General features: G+C 40.7%; 1 protein-coding gene across 2 annotated transcripts in view; it reads left to right on the top strand.

The window, feature by feature from the left end:
• The window catches only part of vgll4b (vestigial-like family member 4b), a 130,886-nt gene that overhangs the window by 61,970 nt on the left and 42,060 nt on the right, over nucleotides 1-26,856 (top strand). Inside the window, exons 1-2 of one of the 2 annotated variants that reach the window (XM_059944064.1) lie at nucleotides 17,228-17,734; nucleotides 25,973-26,159. In XM_059944064.1, the coding sequence (XP_059800047.1) occupies nucleotides 17,653-17,734; nucleotides 25,973-26,159 (269 nt within the window). In that variant the 5' untranslated portion in view covers nucleotides 17,228-17,652. Of the gene's footprint in view, nucleotides 1-17,227; nucleotides 17,735-25,972; nucleotides 26,160-26,856 lie in introns of those variants that run through there. The other variant, XM_059944065.1, reaches the window with a different exon arrangement.

Raw genomic sequence — 26,856 nt, 5'->3', positions numbered from 1 at the left:
GAAACAAAGAAACTTCTTTTGAGTGCAATTTTTGAATCCAACTTCTATTTCTTTAGAAACAGCAGATAAAAAGGGATTCCTTTTCCTGTGTTTCCGGCACCTTGCTTAGCAGTTTGGACCTCACAAGCAGTCCATGAAGGATAGAGAAAGCATGGTATTGTAGTGGTCAGCACAACATTTTACAGTACGGGCGGATGATCTGTTTCAATTCCCACCGCTGCCTAAAAGGAGTTTGTATGTTCTCCCCATGGCTGCGTGGGTTTCCTCCGGGTGCTCTGGTTTCCTCCCACAGTCCAAAGACATACAGCTGGTAGGTTAGTTGGCCATTGTAAATTTCTCATAGATAGGGGATGGCTGGGCAGCACAGCTTGAAGGGCCATGAGGACCTATTCCGTACGGTATCTCAATAAATAGATAAATAACAGGATGTTATCAAGATTGGAGGACCTGAGTGTTAGGCAAATTTTGAATAGTTTGTGTCTTTTTTTCACTAGAGCGCAGAATAATACAGGGAGACTTGATCGATGTGTGCAAAATTTTGCGAGGCATTGATAGGGTAAATGCAAGCAGTCTCTTTCCACTGAGCTTGTGTGAGGCTGCATTTGGAGGTCATGGGTTAAGGGTGAAAGGTGAAAAGAACTTTTTCACTCAGAGGGTGATGAGAGTGTGGAACGAGCTGCCAGCGGAGGATGTGGGTTTGATTCAACATTTAACAGGAATGTGGATAGGTATATGGATGGTAGGGCTCTGGAGGGCTATGGTCCAGAGGCATGTTGATGGGAGCAGGCAGAGTAAAACTTCAGCATAGACAAGATACCCTGAAGAGCCTGTTTCTGTGCTGACCTTCTTTACACCATGACACTAAAACGCATCCTGCTCGATTTTGGTTACTATGCAGGGAGTGAGTACTAGCTGCTATGATTCGGCAGACAGTGGGGTTGCAAACTGCATCCTTCCAGAAGCACAGACAAACTTGCAGCTGATACTAGAGCAGGGGTTCGTAACCCTTTTTATGCCGTGACAGATAGGACCCCTTGTGTATCATGTGTTTAAGGATATAAAATCAAATACATAGGATTACAAAAAAACCAACTATATTGAAATACAATTATCAAATATTTTAAAAAAACAAATTTGTCATATAGTAATATATGTGATAAGTCTGCTGAACAGACCCTGACCCGGATCTGGGCCGTACCTTCCAAATATCCGGACCTGACTTTCACCACCTTACTTTCCCTTTTCTATTTTCTAATTATGATTTATAATTTAAATTTTTATTATATTTATTTCGATTTGTACTTTCAGGGAGCGCGAAGCACAGAAACAAATGTCACTTCGATGATTGTACGCTCTAGTATCAATTGTTTGGTGACAATAAAGTATTTGTATGTGCTTCCTTATTAATGTATTAAATAACTACCATAATTTTGAAGTAGTGATGAGCGTGCTATAAATGATGTTTTGTGATATTTGTAACAACTGTAATGTGACATGAAAATATCTGCGATTTCTATTGGTGACAAAATCACAGGTACTGATAATACTACTGTGAGTTGTTGTTGACGTTCATAGTTGAAACCAATGCTAAATTTCAGTTAGATGTTAGTGAAAATAGAGATTTACTTTTTTTTCCTATCCATGTTCACGGACTGGAGCCCAGGTAGAGAACCCCCCCACCCCACACCCCCATGGTTTGTCCAGCAGGTGAATGCATTTGCCTGCGCTCTCACAGTCAAGGTTAACTTGCACTTAGGACCATTGTAGACTGTCACTGTCAGCAGACTGTGTCGTTTCTGACACGGTTTCTCATTGCAATGATCCGGAAGTTAAGAATGTGATGACGTTCTATGTACTGTAAATACACCTTTTCCACTCATATCTTGAAGGACCATTTGGCGACAGTGCAAACACCCTGCTGGCCACCTTCTGCTCTAAGTGTCACATCCTTCTGTCAGGATTTTACCTGTTTCTAGTCTGATGAACACGAGTCCCTTCTCCAGTTACAGGTATTCTTCTGGCCACTGAATTTTGAAGGGAACCCGTTGAAACTAACTGGGGGTTGTAGTGGCTGGAATCACAACTTGGTCTCATCATCATTATGTGTAGTGTCATGTGGCGTAGGCAATCATGGTCTCATGACCATGAATGTTCCGGACAAATTATTCTACAGAAGTGATTTGCCATTGCCTTCTTCTGGGCAGTGTCTTTACAAGACGGGTGACCCCAGCCATGATCAATATTCTTCAGAGATTGTCTGGCTGGCATTGCTGGTCACAAAACCATGGCTCGTGATGTGCACCAGCTGCTCATAAGACCATCCACCACCTGCTCCCATGGCTTCTCGTGACCCTGAGCAGTGGTTGGGGGAATGTTCTAAGCGGGTGCTACACCTTGCTCAAGGGTAACCTGCAGGCTACCGGAGGGAAGGAGAGTCTTACACCTCCTTTAGTAGAAGCGTACCTCCATCCCGCCACTCAACAACTTGGTCTAGTTAAGGCACGGTAGCGTAGTGGTTAGCATAACGCTTTCCAGTACAAGCAACCCGGGTGCATTTCCCACCACTGCCTTTGAGGAGTTTGTGCGTTCTCCCCGTGACCGCGTGGGTTTCCTCCCACAGTCCAAAGACAAACCAGTTGGTAGATTAATTAGTCTTTGTAAATGGTTCTGTGATTGGGCTAGGATTAAATTGGGGGATTGCTGGGTAGCATGGCTCAAAGGGCCAGAAGGGTCTATTCCCCATGGAATTACAATAAATAAATAAACAAATTGAAACAAGAACTGCCGATGCAGGAAATATGAAATAAAACTAGAAAGTGCTGGGGAAATACTCATGGAAAGAGAAAGAGAAGTAACGTTAACCCTGTTTCTTTCTCCATAGATGCTATCTGACCAGCTGAGCTATTTTTCCTTTGTATTTAGTCTAGTTCAGTTTTGTTTGGCAGACAGCTGTGTGGCTTTGACTGCAGGAAAGATGGGTCTTTCAAGTGATGTTCATTTTGAATCTTCAGCATTATTTGAAATTTGACATTTCTGTAAGGGAACGCCATTAGTTGCTATTCAGGTTAATACGGTTGAAAATTTTGACAAAGATTAATTTTGGCTGTTGATCAACTGCCATTGCCAATTGCTAGCTTAGATACCTGAAAGGCAACATAAGATTCTTACAGGTTCATCCAGCTGTCCATGAATAACTAGCAGTTGGTTTGCCAACAAATAACATTTTTGGATAACACAGTGGTAAAGAAGTTTTTATTTGTGATACATCAAAATTTCAGACTTTAGCATGGAGCAGATGAATTTCATATAACTGAAATCATCTTTATAATTTCCTCTGTGCCCCCAGATCATTGTTTGTCACTGTCCATGAAATATTAATCTGTTGTTTCATTATATATCTATCTGCTCAATGCTGCACTCATTAACAGGAACATTTTTACTTCACACCACAAGAGGGCGCACTCCTGATCAGTGGGACACAAATGCCTTGTATCTCTGGAAGAGGAAGTTGGCAAATGATTTTAATTTTGATTATTTTAGGCAGTTAGTGCACATCAGTGTGTCTAAAGGTTCAACCAATCCCATTTGCAAGAAAGATCCATCTGTTGCAGATTTTTAACTTGTGTATTTGCGTTTGTATCTTCGTAGTTATGGCATGCTAGGGCTGGGGTTGAGACAGTGGGGAAATCGCACAGTGTTCGTGTTCAGTAAAGTTGGTCAGTAGAAGGTGGCCTTGAACACATTGTCCTCTGCATTGCAGAACAATGATGAAATCCAAACACAAATCATAATACTCTGTCTTGTAAGGGTTTATATTCAACTCAAAGTCCTTCAAAATGGAGAAAAGGAAATGTCAAATTGGATCACTTTTTTTTTTACCAAGGATACTGGTTCACCCCCCCCCCATCACCAACTCACCCCCCCCCCCACAATACCACAATAATCTTTTAAATGCAAGCATATATACAATTACATTGTGCTGTTCAACAGGCCAGGCTGCATCTACGGGGAGGAATGTTTCCGGTTGAGACCTTTTCATTGGGACACATCTCAGCCTGAAATGTCAGTTTTTTTATTCCTCCGCATAGACGTAGCCAGACCTGCTGCGTTCCTTCTGCCCCGGCTGCTGCTCCAGTGAATTTGCAGTGACTAGGTTTCCAACTCAAGTTCTGCTGAAATGATTTAGAATTCAAATCCAATTATATGATGCTCTGATGAATTATGTTTAAACTAAATAAGAAAATGGATAGACGTCACTTAATATTTAAATGAAGACAACATTTTTCTTTCATATTATTCTTCAACACCTGCAGGATTGGCCTATCGTGACATAACTTTATGGACAGATGTATTTGCTTTAAAATGTAATCCAATACATGAAATAATTGTGTGACCCACTGTCAAAGTCATTCTACCATTCTTTGTTCCAGGTCTAAAATTTTCATCCACTTTCCCCATACATGATCTTCGAAGAAATAAATATTCTTGAGCCACTAAGAGTTGGAGAACAGATGTTCAGTACTGGCTCGCACTATACCACATCTGGAGCTGTTATTCTTCTCAAAACTGTACAACTTCTCTTTTATGGCATCGTAACAATGGGCTTTTGTTGGAAGAATTGTTAATTTGCAGGAAATGCTTATTCATCCAATGCCTTCTGTTCTGGGAACAGGCTGAGCCTCCAGGGATTTAAGGAGTCAATTGAGAATAGATTTTCACCAACTGGAAAGTATTTTTTCACACCAGATCTGTATGGTAATTTTGGGTTGTTTTTGACAAAGTTAACCTACAGCGCAGAAAGCCAATGACATTAACCCTTTACAATTGTTTGTCATGCATGAAAGTACCTATCTTTTGAAAAGTCCACCTGAACTTTATTTTCTGCTCCAGTTGAAAGTCCACTTTCCCTCAGGTGCTGTTGTTTTAGTGTGAATGTCGCAGCCGCTGCTTCTCTCTTTGTCTTAGGTTAACACCGTTGAAAGCTAACATTCAATCTCATGTAATATGACAGCTGGTGGACTCCCCCCCCCCCCCCACCCACCAATGGATTTTTGCAGAAGGAGGGAGGAACATTCCTGTATTTAAATTATCTGGGTGCCTTGTTCTCAGCAAGGGTCATGAATCAGGATCAGGTTTAATATCATTGGCAGATGCTGTGAAATTTGTTGTCTTTGTGGCAGCAGTACAATGCAATACGTAATAACAGAAACCAAAACCGTGAATTTAAGTTAGTACGTATGTGTTAAATAGTTAAATTAAATAAGTAGTGCAAAAATAGAAATAAAAAATAGTAAGGCAGAGTTCATAGGATCAATGTCCATTCAGAAATCGGATGGCAGAGACAAATGATACAAGAGTTGATTATCTGACAGTTTTGGACTTGAAACCTTTGCGATTTACAACCTAATTTACTTTCAGTTTCACATTGTGTAGGTGTTTACAATCCAAAATTACCACCATGTTTGCTCCACTTTGATCCTTTGGCCTCTTGCATCTGGATAGCAAAGATAAAGTTTCTCCCTTCAACAGTTTGTGAAGGACGGTATTAGTTGTTAAAATCAGTACACTAGAAGTAGGTGTTACTTAAAAAAATTACACTTTGCTTGAGATTGACTTATCTTCCATGTACTCTGCTGTTTGACTTCCTGACTTCCTGACTTGGGGTTTTGGATTCTGATCTCCTAAACTCAAAATCAATTTAGGACCCAGTTTTGTTAAAGCAGGAAGGACAAGAACAAGAGAACATCTGCAGATGCTGGAGATCAGAGTAATACACACAAAATGCTAAAGGATCTCAGCAGGCCAGGCAGCATCTATGGAAAAGTGTAAACAGTTGATATTTCAGGCCGAGACCCTTCATCAGGACTGGAAGCCAAAAGATGACGTCTGACAAAGAAGGTGAGAGGAAGGGAGAAAGAAGTACAAGGTGGTAGGTGATAGGTGAAACCGGGAACGGGGGATGGGATGAAGTGAAGAGCTGGGAAGTTGATTGATGAAAGAGATACGGGCCTGGAGAAGAAGGAATCTGATAGGAGAGCATAGAAGACCATAGAGGAAAAGGAAGGATGAGGAGCACCAGAGGGAGGTGATGGGCAGGTGAAAGAGGAAAATGGAAATGGGGAATGGTGAAGGAGAATGGGTGGGGGGCAATTACCAGAAGTTAGAGAAATTGATGTTCGTGCCTTCAGGTTGGAGGCTATCCAGATGGAATATAAGATGTTGCTCCTCCAACCTGAGTGTGGCCTCATCGCGGCAGTAGAGGAGGTCGTGGACTGACGTGTTGGAATGAGAAGTGGAATTGAAATGGGTAGCCACCAGGAGATCCTACTTTTTCTGGCAGATAGAGTGTAGATGCTCAGTGAAGTGGTCTCCCATTCTACGCTGGGTCTCATCGATATACAGGAGGCCACAGCGGGAGCACTGGATACAGTAGATGACCCCAACAGACTCACAGGTGAAGTGTCGCCTCATCTAGAAGGACCGTTTTGGGTTTTGAGTGATACTGAGGGAGGAGGCATAGGGGCAGCTGTGGCGCTTGTTCCGCTTCCAAGGATAAGTATCAGGAGGGAGATCAGTGTGGAGGGATGAATGGACAAGGGAGTCACGTAGGGAGCAATCTCTGCAGAAAGCTGAAAGTGGGGAAAAGGGAATGATATGCTTGGTGGTGGGATCCTTTTGGAGATGGTGGAAGTTATGGAAAATTACATGCTGGTTGTGGAAGCTGGTGTGGTGGTAGGTGAGGACAAGAGGAACCCTATCCCTGGTGGGGTGGCGGGAGAACGTGGTGAGGGCTGATGTACACCAAATGGAAGAGATGCAGGTGAGGACAGCAATGATGGTGGAGGAAGGAAAACACCTTTCTTTGAAGAAGTAGGACATTGCCTTAGTTCTGGAATGAATTGGTTAGCATATGAGGAGTGTTTGGCAGCTTACTGGAATTTAGAAGAATGTAGGGGGGTCTCATTGAAACGTACCAAATGCTGAAAGGACTAGATAGGGTGGATGTGGAAAAGGACGTTTCCTATAGTGGGGGTATCCAGAACTAGAAGGCACAGCCTCGCCTTTTAGAACAGAGGGAAGGAAGAATTTTTCTTTTAGCCAGACTGTAGTGAATCTGTGGAATGCTCTGCCACAGACTGTGGTGGAGGCCAAGTCCGTGGGGATATTTATGGCAGAATTTGATAGTTTCCTGGTCAGTCAGGGCATCAAAGGATATGGCAAGAAGGCAGGTCTATGGGTTTGCGTGGGATCCGGGATTAGACATGGTAGAATGGCAGAGCATCTACGATGGGCTGAATGGCCTAATTCTGCTCCTATGTCTTATGGTCTTAAGGACCAGATGGTGGATGTTCATATGAGCATCTGGCGCATATCGTAAGTCCTGGTTCTGCGACCACTGGCAGACAATCTCTGAAGAGTATTGATAATGGCAGGGGTTTTGTAAAGACACTGCCCAGAAGAAGGGAATGTAGAATAATTTGCCATGAACAATCATGGTAATGAAATCTCATGATCGCCACACCTTACAATACAGCCATAACGAACAAGCAAAGGATGTAAAAGAATGGAACAGTAGCATGGGAGGTTGAATGGAGTGACATGGATAGGTGATGATTACATAGAATCTTTATCAGTAAATTCAGGTCATAGTTAACCAAACTGACGATATTTGAAGGAATAGTGGTTAACACAAACATGGACAGTTATTGACCCATAGCTCTGATACTTCCAAGTGACCAAACAGCAATTCAGGAACAGCTTCTTCCCCTCTGCCGTCCAATTCCTAAATGGACTTTGAAGCTTTGGACACTACCTCAATTTTTTTTTAATATACAGTATTTCTGTTTTTGCACATTTTTAAATAATCTTTTCAATATATGTAATTGATTTAGTTGTTTATTTATTATTGTTTTATTTTATTTTTTTCTTTCTCTCTGCTGGATTATGTATTGCATCGAACTGCTGCTGCTAAGTTAACAAATTTCACGTCACATGCCGGTGATAATAAACCTGATTCTGATTCTGCTTGTGAAACTCTACACTGGGAAGTGTTGAGGCCATCAAGCCAATCTGTATTGTGGTTCCATCTCAAAATGCTTTGCTTGGTTTACAATTGAATTGATTCTTACTGTTGTCTGTAAGGAGTTCGTACATCCTCCCCGTGACCATGTGGGCATGCTCCAGGTGCTCTGGTTTCGTAGAACATATAATAAAGAAATCTACAGCAGATTACAGGCCCTTCAGCTGACAATGAAATTGCATAGAATTACCCTACAACATAGCCCTCTGTCTTTCTAAGCTCCATGTACCTATCTAAGAGTTTCTTAAAAGACCCTATTGTATCTGCCTTCACCTCCGCATTCCACACACCCACCGTTCTCTGTGTGAAAAACTTGCCCCAGACCTTCCCTCTATGTCTTCTTCCAAACACCTTAAAACTAAGTCCGCTCATGTAAATCATTTCAGCCCAGAGAAAAAGCCTCTGACTGTCCACAGGATCAATCCCTCTCATCATCTTATACACCTCTATCAGGTCATCTCTCCTCCTCCGTCGCTCCAAGGAGAAAAGGCCGAGTTCACTCAACCTATTCTCAACCCAATCCAGGCAATATCCTTGTAAATCTCCTCTGTGCTCTTTCAAAGGTATCTACATCCTTCCTGTAGTGAGGTTACCAAAACTGAACACTGTACTCCAAGTGGGGTCCGAGCAAGCTCTTATGTTTCCTCCCACAATCCAAAGATGTATAGGTTAGGATTAGTAAATTGTGTATGTTGGTGCGAGAAGTAGGGCTGCCCCCAGCACAACACTTGGACTGTGTTGACACATTCCACTGTATGTTTCGATGTACACGTAACAAATAAAGCTGCCTTTTTAAAATCTTTCTTTCTTCAGAAATCATTGAATTGGCTTCAACAGTATTCCAGCTCAGTACGTAATCCAATAGAAGTTGCTTAACTGTGGGATCTTCCAGATCCACTTTGCTCAATATCACAACATGGTGTTGTATTATCCACTTAATAAAATGCATCTTTATTGTGCTGTTTCAGACTGTATATTGAAAAGGCAAATTTTATCCGCCAGTATAGCAAATATGAACATTAAATCCAATGGTAACTCATTGTGTGCTGCACTGCTGTTTGACTATGTTAACTTTAGTCAATGCTACGGGTAATATAATTTTATTTAAATATTTGGAAGAATATAAAATATTAATCTATATGTGCAGAGATACAAACCCAAATGCTGGTGGGATTAAATTATAGAAATCACATGCTTAGTCAAGTTAATAATCATCATGAGGTCTTTATTCTTTGGAACATAGGTTGAGGGTGGACTTGATAGAGGTATTTAAAATTATGAGGGGGATAGAGTTGATGTGGATAGGCTTTTTCCATTGAGAGTAGGGGAGATTCAAACAAGAGGACATGATTTGAGAGTTAGGGGGCAAAAGTTTAGGGGTAACATGAGGGGAAACTTCTGTACTTAGAGAGTGGTAGCTGTGTGGAACGAGCTTCCGGTAGAAGTGGTAGAGGCAAGTTCGATATTGTCATTTTAAAAAACAATTGGATAGGTATATGGACAGGAAAGGAATGGAGGGTTATGGGCTGAGTGCAGGTCAGTGAGACTAGGTGAGAGTAAGCGTTCGGCTCGGATTAGAAGGGCCGAGATGGCCTGTTTCCGTGCTGTAAATTGTTATATGGTTATATGAATTATTTACCAGTTATAAAAATCAACTTTGTTGTAAGTGCAACCATGTCACTAATAACTGAATTGAATATATTCCCCTTCCCAATGCTAACAATAACATATTAGTCAGATAAAAGGCCGATTTTCATATTATTTCAAGAATCCTAGAGCAAAACGTTCTCAAGGTGCTTTTTCAAAGATTTTGTGTTCATTCCGATTTAAATCTTTTATGTTGATAAATGTAATTACAGAATGGCTACATGACTAATGGTTAAACATAACTTAATTGCTGACCACAGCCTTTTCATTGTTGTTACCATGGCTCCAGACAATGTTCCTGTTTCTACAGGTAGGGGAAGTTTACTGTGGTTTATCACAAGGCACTAAGTTTATGTCTGATGAACTATTGGTCAACCAATTTAAGGTTTGAAAATGAAAACAACCCAACACATTAAAAGCCTTGGAGGACTTTGAAATGTAGCCATTTAAATTTATGGGCCATGCTCCAAGCAACTAGAATACCATCTCACAACCATAAGCTTCTGTCTCTGAGTTCACTTCTTTTGTCATCATCATTTATTTCCTTGGAAGTCAATTACACTACGCACACTTTTGTCATATTTTGATTCTTGTGTCTTTCTGTGTTATAACGATTGCCGAAGTTGACTCCAAAGTCTGTCTAAACTAATTTGTTATTGGTTTAGAAGGGGGATGGAGGAAACTGAACCCATTCTGAAAACTTATCTGCAGGAAATAATAAAATACCTCAATACTTCAGATCTGAGCATTTGGGGTAGGTGAATTCACGGTAATAAACAAAACAAATGGCTTTAATTTTCTATTGAGTTATCAAATTAAGATCATTGTTGGATTTCTCAAAATTCCAACATTGGTTCCAAATGAAGAATTTGAAAACAATGCAAATGCATTCTTCCTTTTCTTTCAGTTGATGTTCTCCCCACCTCCCCCCACCACACACACATACCTTCCTCTTCTCTTGATGTAGTACACGCCTACTGGAATATGATTCTCAGCATGTGACTTTTTCTCCTTTTAGTATCTTACCCAACTGGCTATACTTACCTTAGATCTTAGCAATGAGCACCTTCAAATATTTGTATGGATCCTTAGACAATGGCCAAATAATCCATATGGTCATGTTGCCGTAGGCCTTGATCAAGCTTGATAAATTCAACATGGTCCAGGAATTGAAGCATTTCCTACACAGGCCCAAAGTGGGTTTAAACACCTACACTGAGTCTGGCTTCGTTAAAATGTATTTAGTTAACATCCATATAACACATTTTAAATATAACAAAAACTTCTTTAAGTTCAAAGTTCAAATAAGTTTATTGTCATTGTACATATATGTCACCATATACAAGCCTTGGATTAATTTTCTTGTGGGAATACTCAATAAATCTATATAATAATAACTATAACAGAATCAATGAAAGACCACACCAACTTGGATGATGTTTCAACATGATATTTAAGATTAATATTAGATGGATGGAAATTTTAATACATTAATAGTATGAGTTGTATAAATATTTGTATAAGTATTTGTTTCATTCTTCAAAACATGATCGATTTCTGCTGAATTTGCTGGTTTGATGCTGCCTTATGACTTCTGCTTAGGAAATAAGCAGGAAATTTTTGGGCTGCAAATTAGGCAGCCATAAAATGGTTCATGAATGTGGCGAACTTCTCTTTAATTTTGCTCCTAAGGAAATTCAATGCCAAATGAGTTGCCCACGTGCAAAATGAGATACAGAAAGCATGTGATTTACCTACTTCTACAATAGTGTAGTGCTGGTTATTTAATGTCAAAGATATGACATAAATTGGAAGCATACAGGGCTCTTGTACAGAAGGTGATGGTGGCAGAATCTTTATTGGGGGAAAAGAGCTTTCCGAAAAAAAATCATTTTCTTTCACACATTCATATTCACATTGCAATCACACTGCAGTGATATTTCGCTTAATTCTCCATCCCACGGGATTCTCCGATAAACTGCAGCTTTACCTGAAAGCCTATTTTTAATATTTGGGAATAGAAACATGAAGTTTACAAGAACTGCCCTGAGCCAGATTTATTATGGTGGAAGTTAGACTGAGACATCTGCGACACCATCATTATAATTCTAACAGCTTTTTTTTTCTGTGTGGAGTAGCATTACCAGGACTGTATTGTTAGCAATGATGTGTAACTTACTATCTAACATACAACCTACCCTGCAACGAAACAAGAAATAAACTTCAATTTTAAGCAAAAGTATGGAAATGGTTTTGTCTCCAAAGTTGGACAAATTGTTTCCTGCAAAAAGAATCTTGATAGTCTTTGCATTGATATTTTAATATTTGTCAACTATGACAGCATTGCCTGCATTGGAATGATATTTAAATGATATCCACGTACTAGTTCATATTTGGAAATAATTCATAAAAATCTATTGAAATACAAGGAAGACTGAAAACAATACCAATTTTGATATCACAGAACTGTTAACTCAACTGCTTCTTGATACATTGCTTTTAGCTTTTTACCTCTCAGATCAATGATCCAGTTTGTTGTAATTCTACTACCTTGCCTCTGGGTTATGCTACTGGGAACGTTTTCAAGGGCCCCTGTTGGAAATGTCAAAGTTCAAAGTAAATTTATTATCAAAGTACATATATGTTACTATCTACAACTCTGATTCATTTTCTCGCAGGCATACACAATAAATGCAAGAAACATAAAAGAATCAATGGGACAAACAAACAAGCAATGTGCAAATACAAAAAAAAGAAATAATGATTATAAATGGATAAGCCATAAATATCGAGAAAATAAGATGAGGAGTCCAGTGATGGGACAAGTGAAGTTATGCCCTCTGGTTCAGGAGCCTGATGGTTGAGGAGTAATAACGGTTCCTGAACCAAGTGGTGCGGGTCCTGAGGCTCCTGCACCACCCTCATGATGGCAGCAGTGAGAAGAGAGCATGACCTGGGTGATGGGGATCCCCGATGATGCATGCTACTTTCCTGTAACAATGCTCCGTGTCAATGTGCTCAATGGTGGCGAGAACTTTACCCATGACGGACTGGACCTCATCAACTACTTTTTGTGGGATTTTCCATTCAAGGGGACTGGTATTTCCATACCAGGCCATGATGCAGCCAGTCAATACACTCTCCACCATACTTCTATAGAAGTTTGTCATGGTTTTAGATGTCATGCATAATCTTTGCAAATGGCTAAGGTAGTAGAGGTATTGTACTTTCCATGTAATTGCACATACATGCTGGGCCCAGGACACATCCCCTGACATGACGCTGACCCTCTCCACATCTAGTCAGGACTGGCTTATGGACCTCCAGTTTCTTCCTAGATGCTGATTTGTCACCTTCTTTGAGTCGGCCAACAACAGTGGTGCCATCAGCAAATTTAAATAAAGCAATGGAGCTGTGCTTAGCCTCATAGTCGTTGGTATAAAACATAGAGCAGGAGGCTAAGCACACAGTCTTGTGGTGCACCTCTGCTGATGGAGGTTGTGGAGGAGATGTTGTTGCCAATCTGAACTGACTGGGGTCTGCTGGTGAGGAAATCAGGACGCAATTGCACAAGGAGGTATTGAGGCCAAAGTCTTGAAGCTTATTGATTAGTTCTGAGGGGATGAGAGTATTGAATATAGAACTGTAGATGATAAAGAATATCCTGATGTGTGTGTTTTTGCTGTTCAGATGTTCCAGGATTGAGTAAAGAGCAATTGAAATGCCATCTGCTGTTGACCTGATGTGCCAGTAGGCAAATTGGAGTGGATCCAAGTCATTTCTCAAGCAGCAGTTGGTATGTTCATCACCAACCTCTCAAAGCACTTCATCACAGTCGATGTACTATATGTGCTACTGGATGATAGTCATTGAGGCAGGTTACCACATTTTTGGGCACCGATACAATTGCAGCCTGCTTGAAGCAGGTGGTTAGCTCTGACTGCTGAAGCAAGAGGTTGAAGATATTGGTGAACACTCCAGCTGGTTGATCAGCCATCTGGGCTGGTACGTTCACCGTCCTGAAGGATGCTGTCATGGCACCTTCGGAGACTGAGATCACAGGGTCATTGGGAGGCTGTGGGAGTTTGTGAATTTTCCTCTAGGTTTTCACAGTCAAAGCAAGCATAGACGGCATTGAGCTCATCTGGAAGTGAAGCCTTGTTGTCACCTTTGTTTTCACTTTGTACGAAGTAATAGCATTCAAGCCCTGCCACAACAGTCATGCATCCTTCAATGATTTAAGTTTGGTCTAGAACTGCCACATTGCCCGTGAATTGGCTTAGAACCATAGAACACTACAGCACAGTACAGGCCCTTCAGCCCTCCATGTTGTGCCAATCCATATAATCCTTAAAAAAATACTAAACCCACACTACCGCATAACTCTCCATTTTTCTTTCATCCATGTGCCTGTCCAAGAGGCTCTTAAATACCCCTAATGTTTTAGCCTCCACCACCATCCCTGGCAAGTTATTCCAGGCACTCACAACCCTCTGTGTAAAAAAAAAACTTACCCCTGATGTCTCCCCTAAACTTCCCTCCCTTAATTTTGTACATATGCCCTTTGGTGTTTGCTATTGGTGCCCTGGGAAACAGGTACTGACTATCCACCCTATCTATGCCTCTCATAATCTTGTAGGCCTCTATCAAGTCCCCTCTCATTCTTCTACACTCCAAAGAGAAAAGTCTCAGCTCTGCTAACCTTGCTTCATATGACTTGTTCTCCAATCCAGGCAACATCCTGGTAAATCTCCATGCACCCTCTCCATAGCTTCCACATCCTTCCTATAATGAAGTGACCAGAATTGAACACAACACCAGAGATCTGTAGAGTTGCAACAACTTTCTGGAGATTGTACCAGGACCTTGTGTCTCTTACTTGGTCACTAGACCTGAATGCCACTGATCTGACCCTCAGTGAATTATGGATCTCGTGGTTCATCCAGGACTTCTGGTTGGGAAAGACTCTGAATGATTTTGTGGGGAGACACTCATCTACGATTGTTTTTATAAATTCCTTGACAACTGTAATGTACTCTTCAGATACTCATCTGGGTCTTTGAACATGGTCCAGTCCACCAACTCGAAGCAATCCCATAGACGCCCTGCTGCCTCCCGTGACTACTTCTTAGTTGTCCTAACCTCTGGAGCCTTGCTCTTTAGCCTGTATGCAGGAGGGACAGCCAAGTGATCAGGTTTCCCGAAATGCATTCAGGGCATGGAACAGTATAGCAATGTAATTTTTATGTAATTCCCAGAAAATTGTTTCTTCCCTACCCCTTCAATACACAAACAAGTCTTTGTGTTGGAGAGATTTATTTTTTTAAAATATCATTGTAGTTAGCCCCACAGTGATTTCAAGAACTGTATCTGCTTAGCCTAGAATCCACAAGCTGATATCATTAAATGCTTGTACTGGCGATGGCAGGATGGAGATAGGTCTCTACCAAAGGAGGTGTGTGGTGCTCCCTTCCCTCTGTAGGTCACCCTTAGGCAAGGTTTAACACCTGATTACCACCCCCCCCCCTCCATCAGTCACATGAAGCCATGGGAGCGGGTGGTCGTATGAGCAGCTGGTGCATGTCGAAGTTCAAAGTAAATCGTATTATGCCCGTACATGTATGTCACCACGTACAAACCTGAGACACTTTTTCTTGCGGGCATACTCAGCAAATCTATGGAGTAGGAACTATAACAGGATTAATGAGAGATCAGGTAGAGTGCAGAAGACAACAAACTGTGCAAATGTAAATAAATAGCAATAAACAACAAGAGCATGAAGTAACAAGATAAAGAGTCCTCAAAGTGAGATCATTTGTTGTGGGGACATCTTAATAGATGAGTGTAGTTATCCTCTTTTGTTTAAGAGCCTGATGTTGAAGGGTCGTAACTGTTCTTGAACCTGGTGGCTCTTGTACCTTCTACTCGAAGGCAGCAGTGAGGAAAGAGTATGGCCTGGGCGGTGAGGATCTCTGATGGTGGATGCTGCTTTCCTATGACAGCATTTCATATGAATGTGCTCAATGGATCAGGAGGGCTTTTCTTTTTGTAGGATTTTCCACTCAAAGGCATTGGTGTTTCCATATCTGGCTGTAATGCAGCCATTCAATGCACTTTCCACTACACATCTATAGAAGTTTGTCAAAGTTTTTGATCTCACAAGATCACTGACGTCAGGCAGACAATCTCTGCAGAGTATTATTAATTTAGCCAGTGTTGTTACACCTGTCTTGTAATGGCACTGGTAATGGTAGAAACTGTTGCCAAGAACAATCATGGTCCTGGAAAGACAATGATAATCCATGTCATATGACAGTGCATAATGAACAAGTGAACTAGAGAAAATTAATTACAAAACTTTAATTTTTTTGGATAATGTAATAGAAATAGCTTAGAAAGTATTTTTAGAAAAAAAAAATATCAACCAGATAGATATGGGGCTGGAGAGAATATGGTCTATACAGATCAGCTTAACGGAACCAAGGCTGGGAACTGAAGCGGGAGGTCAAAGCCAGTAGCTGGGTAATGGTGTGGTTTGCCGGGGTGGAGTGGCAAATTGGAATTGCAGGATTGGGGAACTGCGTGGAATGAGGGGTTTCCGATGTGATTTGACTCCCTCTGCAGTTTTTCGAAAGGAGTACTGCATGCCCTGCCTTATAGCATATACAGAAAATGCGTTCGGATCATATAGGTTCCTTGGGACAGGAGCTTCTCGTTGTTTTTGGTGTGGTACAAAGCATACCAGAAGTAGTTGTTATCACGTTTCACGTTAGATTTTTTTTTACTTTCAGTGCCCACAGTTCTTTTATTTTTATCGCTCCGAATAGTTTTGAGACTGTTTCTTCTCCCAGTGCACGCGGCGCACTTTTTTTAAAAAAAAGCAATTTCCCTTACAGCCAGCAATTGCGCTTGCATTTCAGTCAATTCCGCTTTACGGTGAAAATTCAGTAGAGGCCGATTGCAGTCCTTTTAGGAGATGGCTAACTAATCTGGAATCAACTTTCATTGAGTCTAACCTATTAGTCACTCACTGGTGCGTTTAATGGGAAAACCTGAAGCGGGGCGGAGGAACAAAATAATAAATAACTTGTAAGAAACACACAGTGCGGTGGAGAAAACTGGATCAAGCCTGTCTGCATCTGAGAACATTTCCAAACAGGTGTTGTCCTGCCACGGCTCTTATTGTACACATTGAACGGGGGCGGGGGTTGAACTTATTAATGTGAGTTTTAATACTATAACGAAGCGCGCCAAAATGCGCAAAAAAAAAACAGGGTTGTGCTGGCAGAGAGAGAATCTCTGCTGCGTCTAATTTTCTTTCTCTTGCGAAGCCGAGCAGTGTTTGAAATGGAAGGCAGGGCTAACACTGCTCCTTCTCTCTGCCCCCACCCCGGCTCGCTCCCTCCCTCCCTCCCTCCCACTTCCAGCAGTTGGTGCACTGGGAGTCTGTCCTGTGAGGGGAGGGGAGGAAGGAGGAGGGGAGGGGGGTGTCGGAGGGGCGCACTGAGCATGCCCGGTCGGCTGCCCGCTCGCATAGAAGAAGCTGGTTCGCATTCGAGTCATACCAAGCATATCCTGCATGTCTGTGCAGTTAACTTGCAGCGGGCTGTGAGGAGAGCTGGCGTGTTTTTGTCTCTGTCACAATCGAGAGCCTTCTAACCATGAACTCAAGAGTTTCTTCCCAGTGAGGGGAGGGGAATAGAAACCAGTCCTTTTTTTTTGTGTGTGCGCGCGTTTTAAACCCACCTCTCCCCTCTCAGTATTCTAGAAGGGTACAACTTTTATTTTTTTTTAAAACATACATCTGAAAGGCTGGGGCCTTCAGCTTTGGAGAGAGAGCGAGAGAGAGTGAAACACACAGTAGGAACTATCCTAAAGCGCGCTATCTGGTTAAGCAAACAGCTGGTCTTTTTGCTATCCAGTAAATGCTACTTCAGAAAATGGACCTGTTGAACTATCAGTACTTGGACAAGATGAGCAACAATATTGGCATCCTTTGCTTTGAAGGTAACAAACAAGAACTCCGCCTTGTTTTCAGTCTTTGCTGTCTTGAACGCATTGTCACTTTTTTTTGTTGAATGTTCCCCGGGTCTAGGATACAATTTATTTTAAGTGTGTTTGGTTTTCATATGTAGTATCAGTTTTAAAGCTTGCTGATGGTTTTTGTTACTTGAGTTTATGTTCATTTCTTTTTAAAACCGGTGATATGAAGCTGAGCCCGCGGCCCCAGGAGGCTGCAGCCATGTAACAAAGAGCTTGCTGCTCGTCTCAGGAGCCATGTTGTACTTCCACTGTCTGACTCTTGTTTAGCTTCTCATTTCCTGTGTAGTTCTGAGAAAGTTCAGACATTGAAGGATGTGCTTCTTTTTCTCCTACGCTGGAAGAAACGATGGTCGAGCCAAAAAAAAAATCTGCTCGTCCAGACTGATTGTAGCGTATTTTTGTTTGGGGGGTAAAAGATACAGTATTGCACTCAGCGTTTATGCCTTACTCTTGGGAGTTCAGTTACGATTGAAGATGTAGCTGTTGTGTAGTTAAGTTGCCCCTACGTGCTGTTTGAAGTCGTGGTAATGGCTTGATTTTGTAGTCTAAAGCAGTACCGGTCTAAAGCTGTTTGGCTCAAGTACTGTATTTGCGCAAACCACATTTGGTACAGTACTATCCACGCTTACGTTAGTAAATCAATTCAAGCTGCGTTTTTTTGGACTTCATTCATTAAAAATATAAAGCAAGCTTAATTGCTAAAGCATGTCTGTGCATTTGACCTGCAGATTCAGATAGCGTTGCAAATACTTAAGAAGCCTGGTCCTATTTTAAAGCTGCCCATGTTAATTAATTACTAGTATAACGGCCTAAACGCGTTTTTAAAAAACTTGAGACGAGCGATGAACAAAGGAAATCAGCATTTCTGTTTTTTAAATGATTAACTTCTGGCGGAGCTTAATGTTCACTGTTTGATTCCTGCTTTGGCTGCATTTTATTATTCGCTTTACATGCAGGTTTTCTGTGGGTGAACTCGGGTGATCTTTAGCAGAGCGAGTTATTTTTTTTAAAATAACTTTCTCAAGGAATTTCTTTGAACTTTGCAGCGTTAGTCTCACTGTTCCAACCTATCTTTACACAAAACGCCGCGGTAGTTATTTTTACGAATTTACACACACACATCATGTACCCATAGAACATTCATTATGAACACAAAGATATGCTGTAAATCAGTCATGATCAGTTTCCATTAGAAACCCATATTTATTGCTAAAATTAGAACATTGGTTAAAATGTTAGTGTGATTCGACATAATAGAGGATGTCAGCCAGTTTCACTGCAGCCTATTTGATTATTTTTATTTCTTTGTTACAACTGACATTCACTTTTACCGTATTGAGGCTTGTGTTCTGTGGTTAGGTTACTGATACCAAACAAAATGCAGTTTTGTTAAAGGTAATTTTCGAAATTATCTGGGAATCGTTGCTGTCACATTTGAGTAATAATCAAATATGGAAGTAAATTTTAATGGGAGGAATAAGGGCATCCATAATCAGATTACAGTCCTGTCGTTTTGGGGTTCACGTTTTTTTTGTTGTTATTTTCTGTTGCTGATTTAGCAGCTGTTGTGACCTGGAAGCAATCTCTTTCAGTGAACAATAACTCCATAACATTAATGCCAGAAGTCACTTTGGTTTAGTCCACATAACTGGCATAAATGATCTTCCATATGTTAGTCCCTTCTGCTTGTTTCCTTTGCAGAGAATTTTTGGTTAAACTCTTGATCATTTTTCTACCCAGCTCCTAGAAATTTAATTGTTGTTTTGGACACAACATATTTTCAGTGTGTGTGCTTTTCTTCTTAAAGAAAGCATTAATCGGCTATATCCATTGTAATTTTCAAACTTCTATGAACTCAAAGCTTTGCATGAACATGTCCTTTTGTAAAAGTTCTTATCATTCCAGCATTCTGTCTCATTGAAGTAAAAATTCTTCCAAAAATAAATTGAAATAAAGTACAATGTTGAAATGTGTTTAAAGTTAATATAATGTCAATTATTTAAACATTTTGATAATGTACAGTTTTATATATATTCTTGATAGAAAAAGAGACAGATTAGGAGTAAGGCACTGTGGGCATTTTGTACTTGCGATGTTCAGGTGATGTTTTTACTATTGAACTTGGAGGGAAAAATAGTTGACACGTTTTGAAGCTTAAACTGAACATATTAGTGTTAATTAATGTTTTGAGATGTTTAACTCCCAGATTAATAAACTCATAAAACAAGTCAAATTGATGAAACTAGCCTTTCTCAGTAGTCACGTCTGTTTTAATTTGGGTATCCAGGTGCCAGTGTTTTGTGTGTGTCTGTGCGCGCACACACTGAGAATGCGAGCATTCAAAAGCCCATTACCAAAGCTCAGGGGTGAAAAGGCTATGCACTAGGACTGTTCTGTACCAGCTGCCTGTACTGCTGCACCGTGTCAAATGACAGGCACTTGACACTCAGTGAATTTTGAGTAACATCTGCATCTTGTTTCTCCTTCTCTTCCCCCCCCCCCACCCCTCCGAAATAACAGTTCTTTGAGCTCCTTCATTGCAGTGGAGATAGAGTTTATAAAATGACACATAATAATGTGTAGGGTAACAGGCTTGTCATTCTTTAGCTCTTCAGCTGATTCTGTTTGTGAAAATAAAGCAAAGGTGTAATCCCATTGATGAGAGCAGCATCTTTTGCTAGTGGTTCTCTATTTGTGTCCAGATGGCTGAAACTACAGCAGGCATCTTTTTGTGATCATCTGCTCCTTCTGTCTCTCAGCCTCTCTTCTCCCCCCCCCCCCCCCCACCGCCCCCCTTGGCCTTGAACTGTGATAACTAGAATGTTTAAGCAGAAGAATAGATTGAACTCAGAAGAAGGCTTTAAGGTCTTTCCTAACTTTACAACCAAGCTGGAACTTGAATGTTGGCAAGTATGCCACTGGTATGATCGTTGATTAGATTATATTCTGATTCACATAACAAGACTTCATATTTGAGAGGAAAATGAGTTTGGCTTGAATAGAAGTATACAGTGAGGGTCTGAAGAAATGATGAAAGCTTGGATAATTGAAGAGCTGCTGAAAAGGGGTGTGAGAAACTCAATTTAAAGATGGTCCAAAAATACAGTCCGCAACTGGAGTTGTGAACTACGTTGGAAGGCCATAAACAGATTTCTTTTGGAGACAGGAGAGAAATGACCTTTATTTGAATGTTCTGCACTGCAACACTTTTTTTTTCTCAGCTGCATACTGATTTACATTTAATTCTTTGTCAGCACTTCCAGCTTTTTTTGTGGGATCACAATTATACTTGCCAAGCAGGTAGCAATTCAACTGATTTGACTATTTTGTTTGGTGGTGTGATACCTTGGATGTACACAGATAAAATATTTTTAGTGCTTACATTGGTTTTGGGGGAAAAGCTGAAGGCTGAACATTATTAACTGCTCAGCCCTGACAGAGAAACAATGTTTCTTAACATGATTCTGACATTTCTGTTAATGTGATGGTGCGATCTTCCCATCCATTAAATTTATAATATAACTTGCATTTGAAAAGTTTCCTTGAGGATCATTAATAAGTTATGTAAGCAGAGCCAGTGTCTTTGACTATCTGATCATATTGCCTCTTACAGCAGCTTATCTGATCTTCATTCAGTGCTGTTTTCTGGACTTTGCTAAGCACAAATTGATTTGGCTCCTTTCCTGGATTGCATTAATGCCGACGGTTAAATTGCTTAACTGTTAAGTATTTTGGTAGTAAGTTAGTCAGATATATCTGCAAGCATTTCTCCTTCGTGTTAAAAATGTACTTGAGCTTTCACCTTTGTATTTGCTTGGAGTATGGAATTCCATTGTTAGTTGTATAACTGTTTGCTTTCCTGTTCTGTGCTTTTACACTTATTTTTCTTTGTTTACGGTGCATTGTTTTTGGCGGGAAGCAAACCCCATTAAGCTTAAGGAGTCCTGTCCAGTAAAACCTGATCTGCAGCATTATGCTGACTGTCTTGACATCTTTCATGTTCATGACTTCATCTCCTCATGGAAGGATAAAAGGGGAGGTTATTTTCAGTGTTATCGGCTGTGATCTGAGCTGTGTTTTTCATATTCCACAAAGCTGGATTGGATTTAAATGGAGCAGACACTGGCAAAACGGGGTAGTGGGGGGGAGTAGGATCAGTGGTGGAAACAACGGTATGCTTTGTTAAATTGTGACTAAAATTAAGACTGAAAATTTACTCATGCATATGCATAAAGTCTCTAGAATTTCCATGCGTCTTCCATGTAAACAATTCCTCATTGTATTTTGATTTGCAACCGACTGCAAATATTACGTTGCTCTTTGGCAGCTAAGCTGGAACTCCATAATTTATGTGGGCTTTCTCATCTAACAACTGGATTTAAATCCAAATTCAGCATCCTAGTTTCTGCAAAGGGCAAGGAAATAGTGACCATCTGGCTACTTCTAAATCCTTAAAATTCCCTAGCAGGTGTCATAAGAGGTCATGATGATAACAATATCTCAGTGAATTGTGTTTGTATGTCTTTGTGTTCAAAACATCAATCTTCATTCATTTTGTGCCATTTGTTCATAATTAAGTTTTGAAGCAGACGTCCTTAAATATTTTATTTTCTCTGAGTTGCTGTGAGTCAAAGAACTTGAGGCTATGAGTACTGTCAAAGACTTGTGGTTTCAACCAGGTACTTTAAATGTCAGGAGGGTCTCTATAACCATCACCTTTCCCAGGCAGTGAGTGCTAGGCCTTTACCACTTTGGCTGGAGAAATAACTTCTCTAATGCTTCTACCAATTTCAGCCCCCCCCCCCCAAACCCCCATGTTATGGCTTTTCATGTAACAAAAATTCACTCTTGTTTATTTATTTACCTGTTGTGATACAGTGTGGAATAGGCCCCTCCTGCCCTTCAACTTGCACTGCCCAGCAATCCCCTGATTTAATCCTTGTCTAATCATGGGAAATCTTACAGTTCCAATTAACCTTCCAACTGCTATATCTTTGGACCGTAGGAGGAAACCGGAGCACCAGGAGGAAACCTACGCAGTCATGGAGAGAATTAACAATTCACTACCCAGAAGTTCGAAATGTAGCATAACATTTGCTCCTCCGCAACTTGTGCGTGTGTGGGAGGGGAGTAAATAAACGCAACATTTATTTTCTTTTAACTCACATTTCTTGATGCATTTATAGATGGTGTGACTTTATGGAACATCAAGAGATGGTCCATTTTCCAGATTCCCCCCCCCCCCCCCCCAATAATGTGGGATCAGGAACAACTGCAGCAAGTTTTAATCTTGTCCGGCTCCATTATGGGCACTGTCCACCCTAGCATCGAAGACACCAAACGACAATGCCTCAAAAGGGTGGCAATTGTCATTAAGGATCCCCATCACCTAGGTCATTGCTACCATCAAGCAGGAGTTAGGAACCTGAAGACACACTGAACGATTGATTCAGGAACAGCTTCTTCTCTCCACCACCAGAGTTTTAAATGGACTGTGAACCAATGTGCACTACCTCACTCTTTTTGCTCTCTTCTTACCCTACTAAATATATTTTTATTTGTATTTTATTATTATTTGTAGTTTTTATTACTGTGCATTGCATTGCACCGCTGCTGCAAAACAACAAATTTCACGACATGCATCCGTGATACATTAAGCCTGATTCTAATTCTTTAAATCGGTGCACTCTCATCTGAAGATTTGGGTATCTCTTGCTTTAATGCTAAGTCAAACATTTCAGAAAGTCATTTCTGAATTTACTTTATGAATATGCAAAATTCCTGGTATAATATCTGTGTGTTTTGAGATTAGATTAATGATTCGGTCCTGTTAAGTCTGCTCGGAGACTCGTTCCTTAATTCCTTTATGTGGTCAGTCAATGTAGCTTACACAGAAAAGAAAATGGGTCATGATACAGCTGCTGTTATAAATAGTTCCGAGACAAATTATTCCATAAATTCCGTGTTGATTTCAATTGAAATATTAAACTACTTTGTATTCTGGCATTAAGTGAGTTTTATATATGCCTTGCTTTTGCACTGATCATTAGATGTATTCCTAGGGCAGCTGGTGTGCAGAGCAGCTATACAATTTTCCATTGCTTTCTGCAGTATCTATTGGAGGGCTGTCATAGTAACTGCAATCTGCTCAACTTCAGTTGTTTGGAGCTGACTTAGAACTTTGGTAGTTTTTTAAAAAAAATTTCCATTTCCTGACAAATGCAGCACAATTACTGGCCCAGCTGAGAATGGGGTGTGGAAGAGGCAGATACGGCTAGAACTATGTGCTGAGGGGATGCAGATGTGCGAGACATTTTGCATGGTGCTTGAGAGTTAACTTGCATTGGGTTGAGAATTCATTGTACAGGTGTTTGGACTTGTTAGCATAATTGACTTGTAGAGACAGGGATGCCTTCTGTACCCCTAGCATCAAATGTGGAGGTCTTGCTTTTGAAACCTATTTGTACTGACTGTGTTTTGGCTTTGTAGACTGAAATGTTCGTGTATGGTGGCTGTTTAATACCGTTGGTGGAAAACTCAAACTGGAAGGTTTAAGATTTTCTACCGTGTATTACTCGAAATGGGTTATTTACTTATGGGGATACAGGCCCTTCCAGCCCTTCGACCCACGCCGCCCAGCAATCCCCTGATTTAACCCTAGCATAATCATAGGACAATTTACAATGATCAATTAAGCACCCAACCAGTATGTCTTTGGACTGTGGGTGGAAACTGGGGCACCTGGAGGAAAACTACATGGTCATCGGGAGATCATACAAACTCCTTGTAGGTAGCGGCGGGAATTGAACCTGGGTCGCTGGTACTGTAAAGCACTGTGCTAACCACTGCACTAGCATGCCGCCCTAAATTATAGCTATAATTAATGAGGGTGTGGTTTTAACTTGTACATGGCTTTTTGAGGCTCACCAGTATGCCCTGAGATTTTGTTTAATGTACTCTGTTACTTGCGCCTTAATGACTTACAATTTTTGCTTCTAATTTGGAGGTTAATCATGACTTTTGACAACCATTTTATTTTCAATTAATTTTTAACCTCATTTATTTCTAAACCTTTCACCAAGTCCTATTTTGCATTTCGTTTACCTCTTTGATGGGTCCTGCCGAGGCACTTTTTTTTGTGTAGCTTTTTCACATCTGTTGGCGGGTTGAGAACTTCCTTCCTGGGGAGTATAAGAAACTTGGCAAACATCAGGTTAAAATTCCATGGGGAAAGAGGGTGGAAATTCTATACATAGCAGCTTAGCTGGGCAAGAAAATACATGCAAAATGTTCTCTAGCTGTCTCAAATGAATAAGCCGTCAGGAAAGTAAAGATGGAAATGTTTCAAAAAGTTGCCTGGTAATGAGACTGATGACTTTTTTTTTAAAAGAAGTCACATGAATATTGTGCTTGTGGAATGCGTATTATCTGGTTCTAGACAAAAACTAAATTAAGTATATTCAAACTGCAGCTGAAGCTTTTATTTTAAAGTCTTGCTTTATCATAGGGTTTCTTGCCAGGATCATGATGTCATTTTTGGTTGCTATGGTGCGTGGTTAGACTGGAGGAGACAACCCAGCCAGCAAAATAGGACATTTGTTTGGTGGACTGTAGTGTGGTTTCCCTTCACTGGCTGAATGCTGTAGGGAAAACTACCAACAATAAATCTCTTGAAATTTCAGCTCGTTGCCTTTTTTATTTTGTAGTTTGAGGAAGAGGCATGGGCCTCGTATCAGACTTCGGTATATGCACTTACTTCTCCCACCCATTGAGGGTGTACGAATCTGCGTGGGCTTTTTTTGGTGTGCCCTTGTCGATAGCTGCACTGTAAAACATTGACAGTCTCCAATAAGCTAGCAAAGTTTAGTTTGGCAAGCTGCTTTTTCCTCTGCTGCAGTTCTGATTGTGCGGAAAGAGAAACACAGTTTCCCACAGTGCTAGGTGACTTGATACAGAGTTGAATTTCTCACTGCATTAAACCAAAATAGCAGATTTTATCCAAAGTAAAAACAGTTGTTGCCCTTCTGTGTCACTTGAGCGAGACCAGTAAAAGATTAAATAAACTATTATAAATTTAATGAATATCATTGTAATGATAGGTGTGACAATTTTACAAGGGAAAAGTATCTTAGTTAACACAAAGTATATTAAGCTGTTACATTGTGCTTACATCCTGTAATCTTTTTAAAATTTAATCTACAGGTGAAGCTGCATTAAGGAGTGACAGTAGGATGCAGTCGATCCCAGTGTCCTCTGCACTCACCAACCATCGTACAGGACCTCCACCTATCAGCCCCAACAAGAGGAAGTTCAGTGGAGACCAGGCGGACGATGATCTCGAAAATGAGAGTGAACAGTTCCCCAAAACAAGCAGGTTATATGTTCAAGTGTAAGTTTGCTTTGTCTGGAGCCGCTGAACTTTTAGGCTACATTGGTTACGAAAGATGGAAGTGTTTGGACTGTCCCGAACCTTGAGCACATTCTAAGATAGCTCGGCTCTGCTCATGTTGTAATGCCTGTAGTTGAGTTCCGTTATCAGTTTATTTTTCTTTTCAATTGAGTCTGCCTACTGGTTTTTACTGAAGTAAAAATTTGCAGGAGTGTGTGCTGGGTCCAAAGAAAACTCTTCACTAAATAGTATGCCTATGTAAATACTGTCTTGTGCAGGTACTCCTGTCAGTCATGTTCAAAACAAAATGACTATCAAATTCTCAGTCTGTCACAATCCTCACCTGCTTATAAAATAAACCAATCTTTTTTTTAGGCATCGGGGAGGAGGAGGGATTAAGAATATGAAATATGCAAGCATCTGATATGTTTGTCTGCCGTAACCAGTAATTTAATTATTTTGTTTAAATACTAGCATTGTATGCTCACTGATATGCCTTCTGCCTGTTCATTGCTGAAATTTAGCCCATGTTTCCCCTTTCCCAGTTTCTATTAAGGCTTTACAAGGTCTGGCTTCTTTCTCGTCTTGTCATTTGTTGATACGTTAAGTACACTACTTTAGCTCTGGCCTTCCAGCCTGTCACAGGCCATTGCTTTGAGTCCTCGAATAACCTTTTCAGTTTTTACTGCGGAACTTT

This window comes from Hypanus sabinus, chromosome 19 (genome assembly GCF_030144855.1).
Source record: "Hypanus sabinus isolate sHypSab1 chromosome 19, sHypSab1.hap1, whole genome shotgun sequence".
Taxonomy (NCBI): domain Eukaryota; kingdom Metazoa; phylum Chordata; class Chondrichthyes; order Myliobatiformes; family Dasyatidae; genus Hypanus; species Hypanus sabinus.
This window is presented reverse-complemented; position numbering and strand designations above follow the sequence as displayed.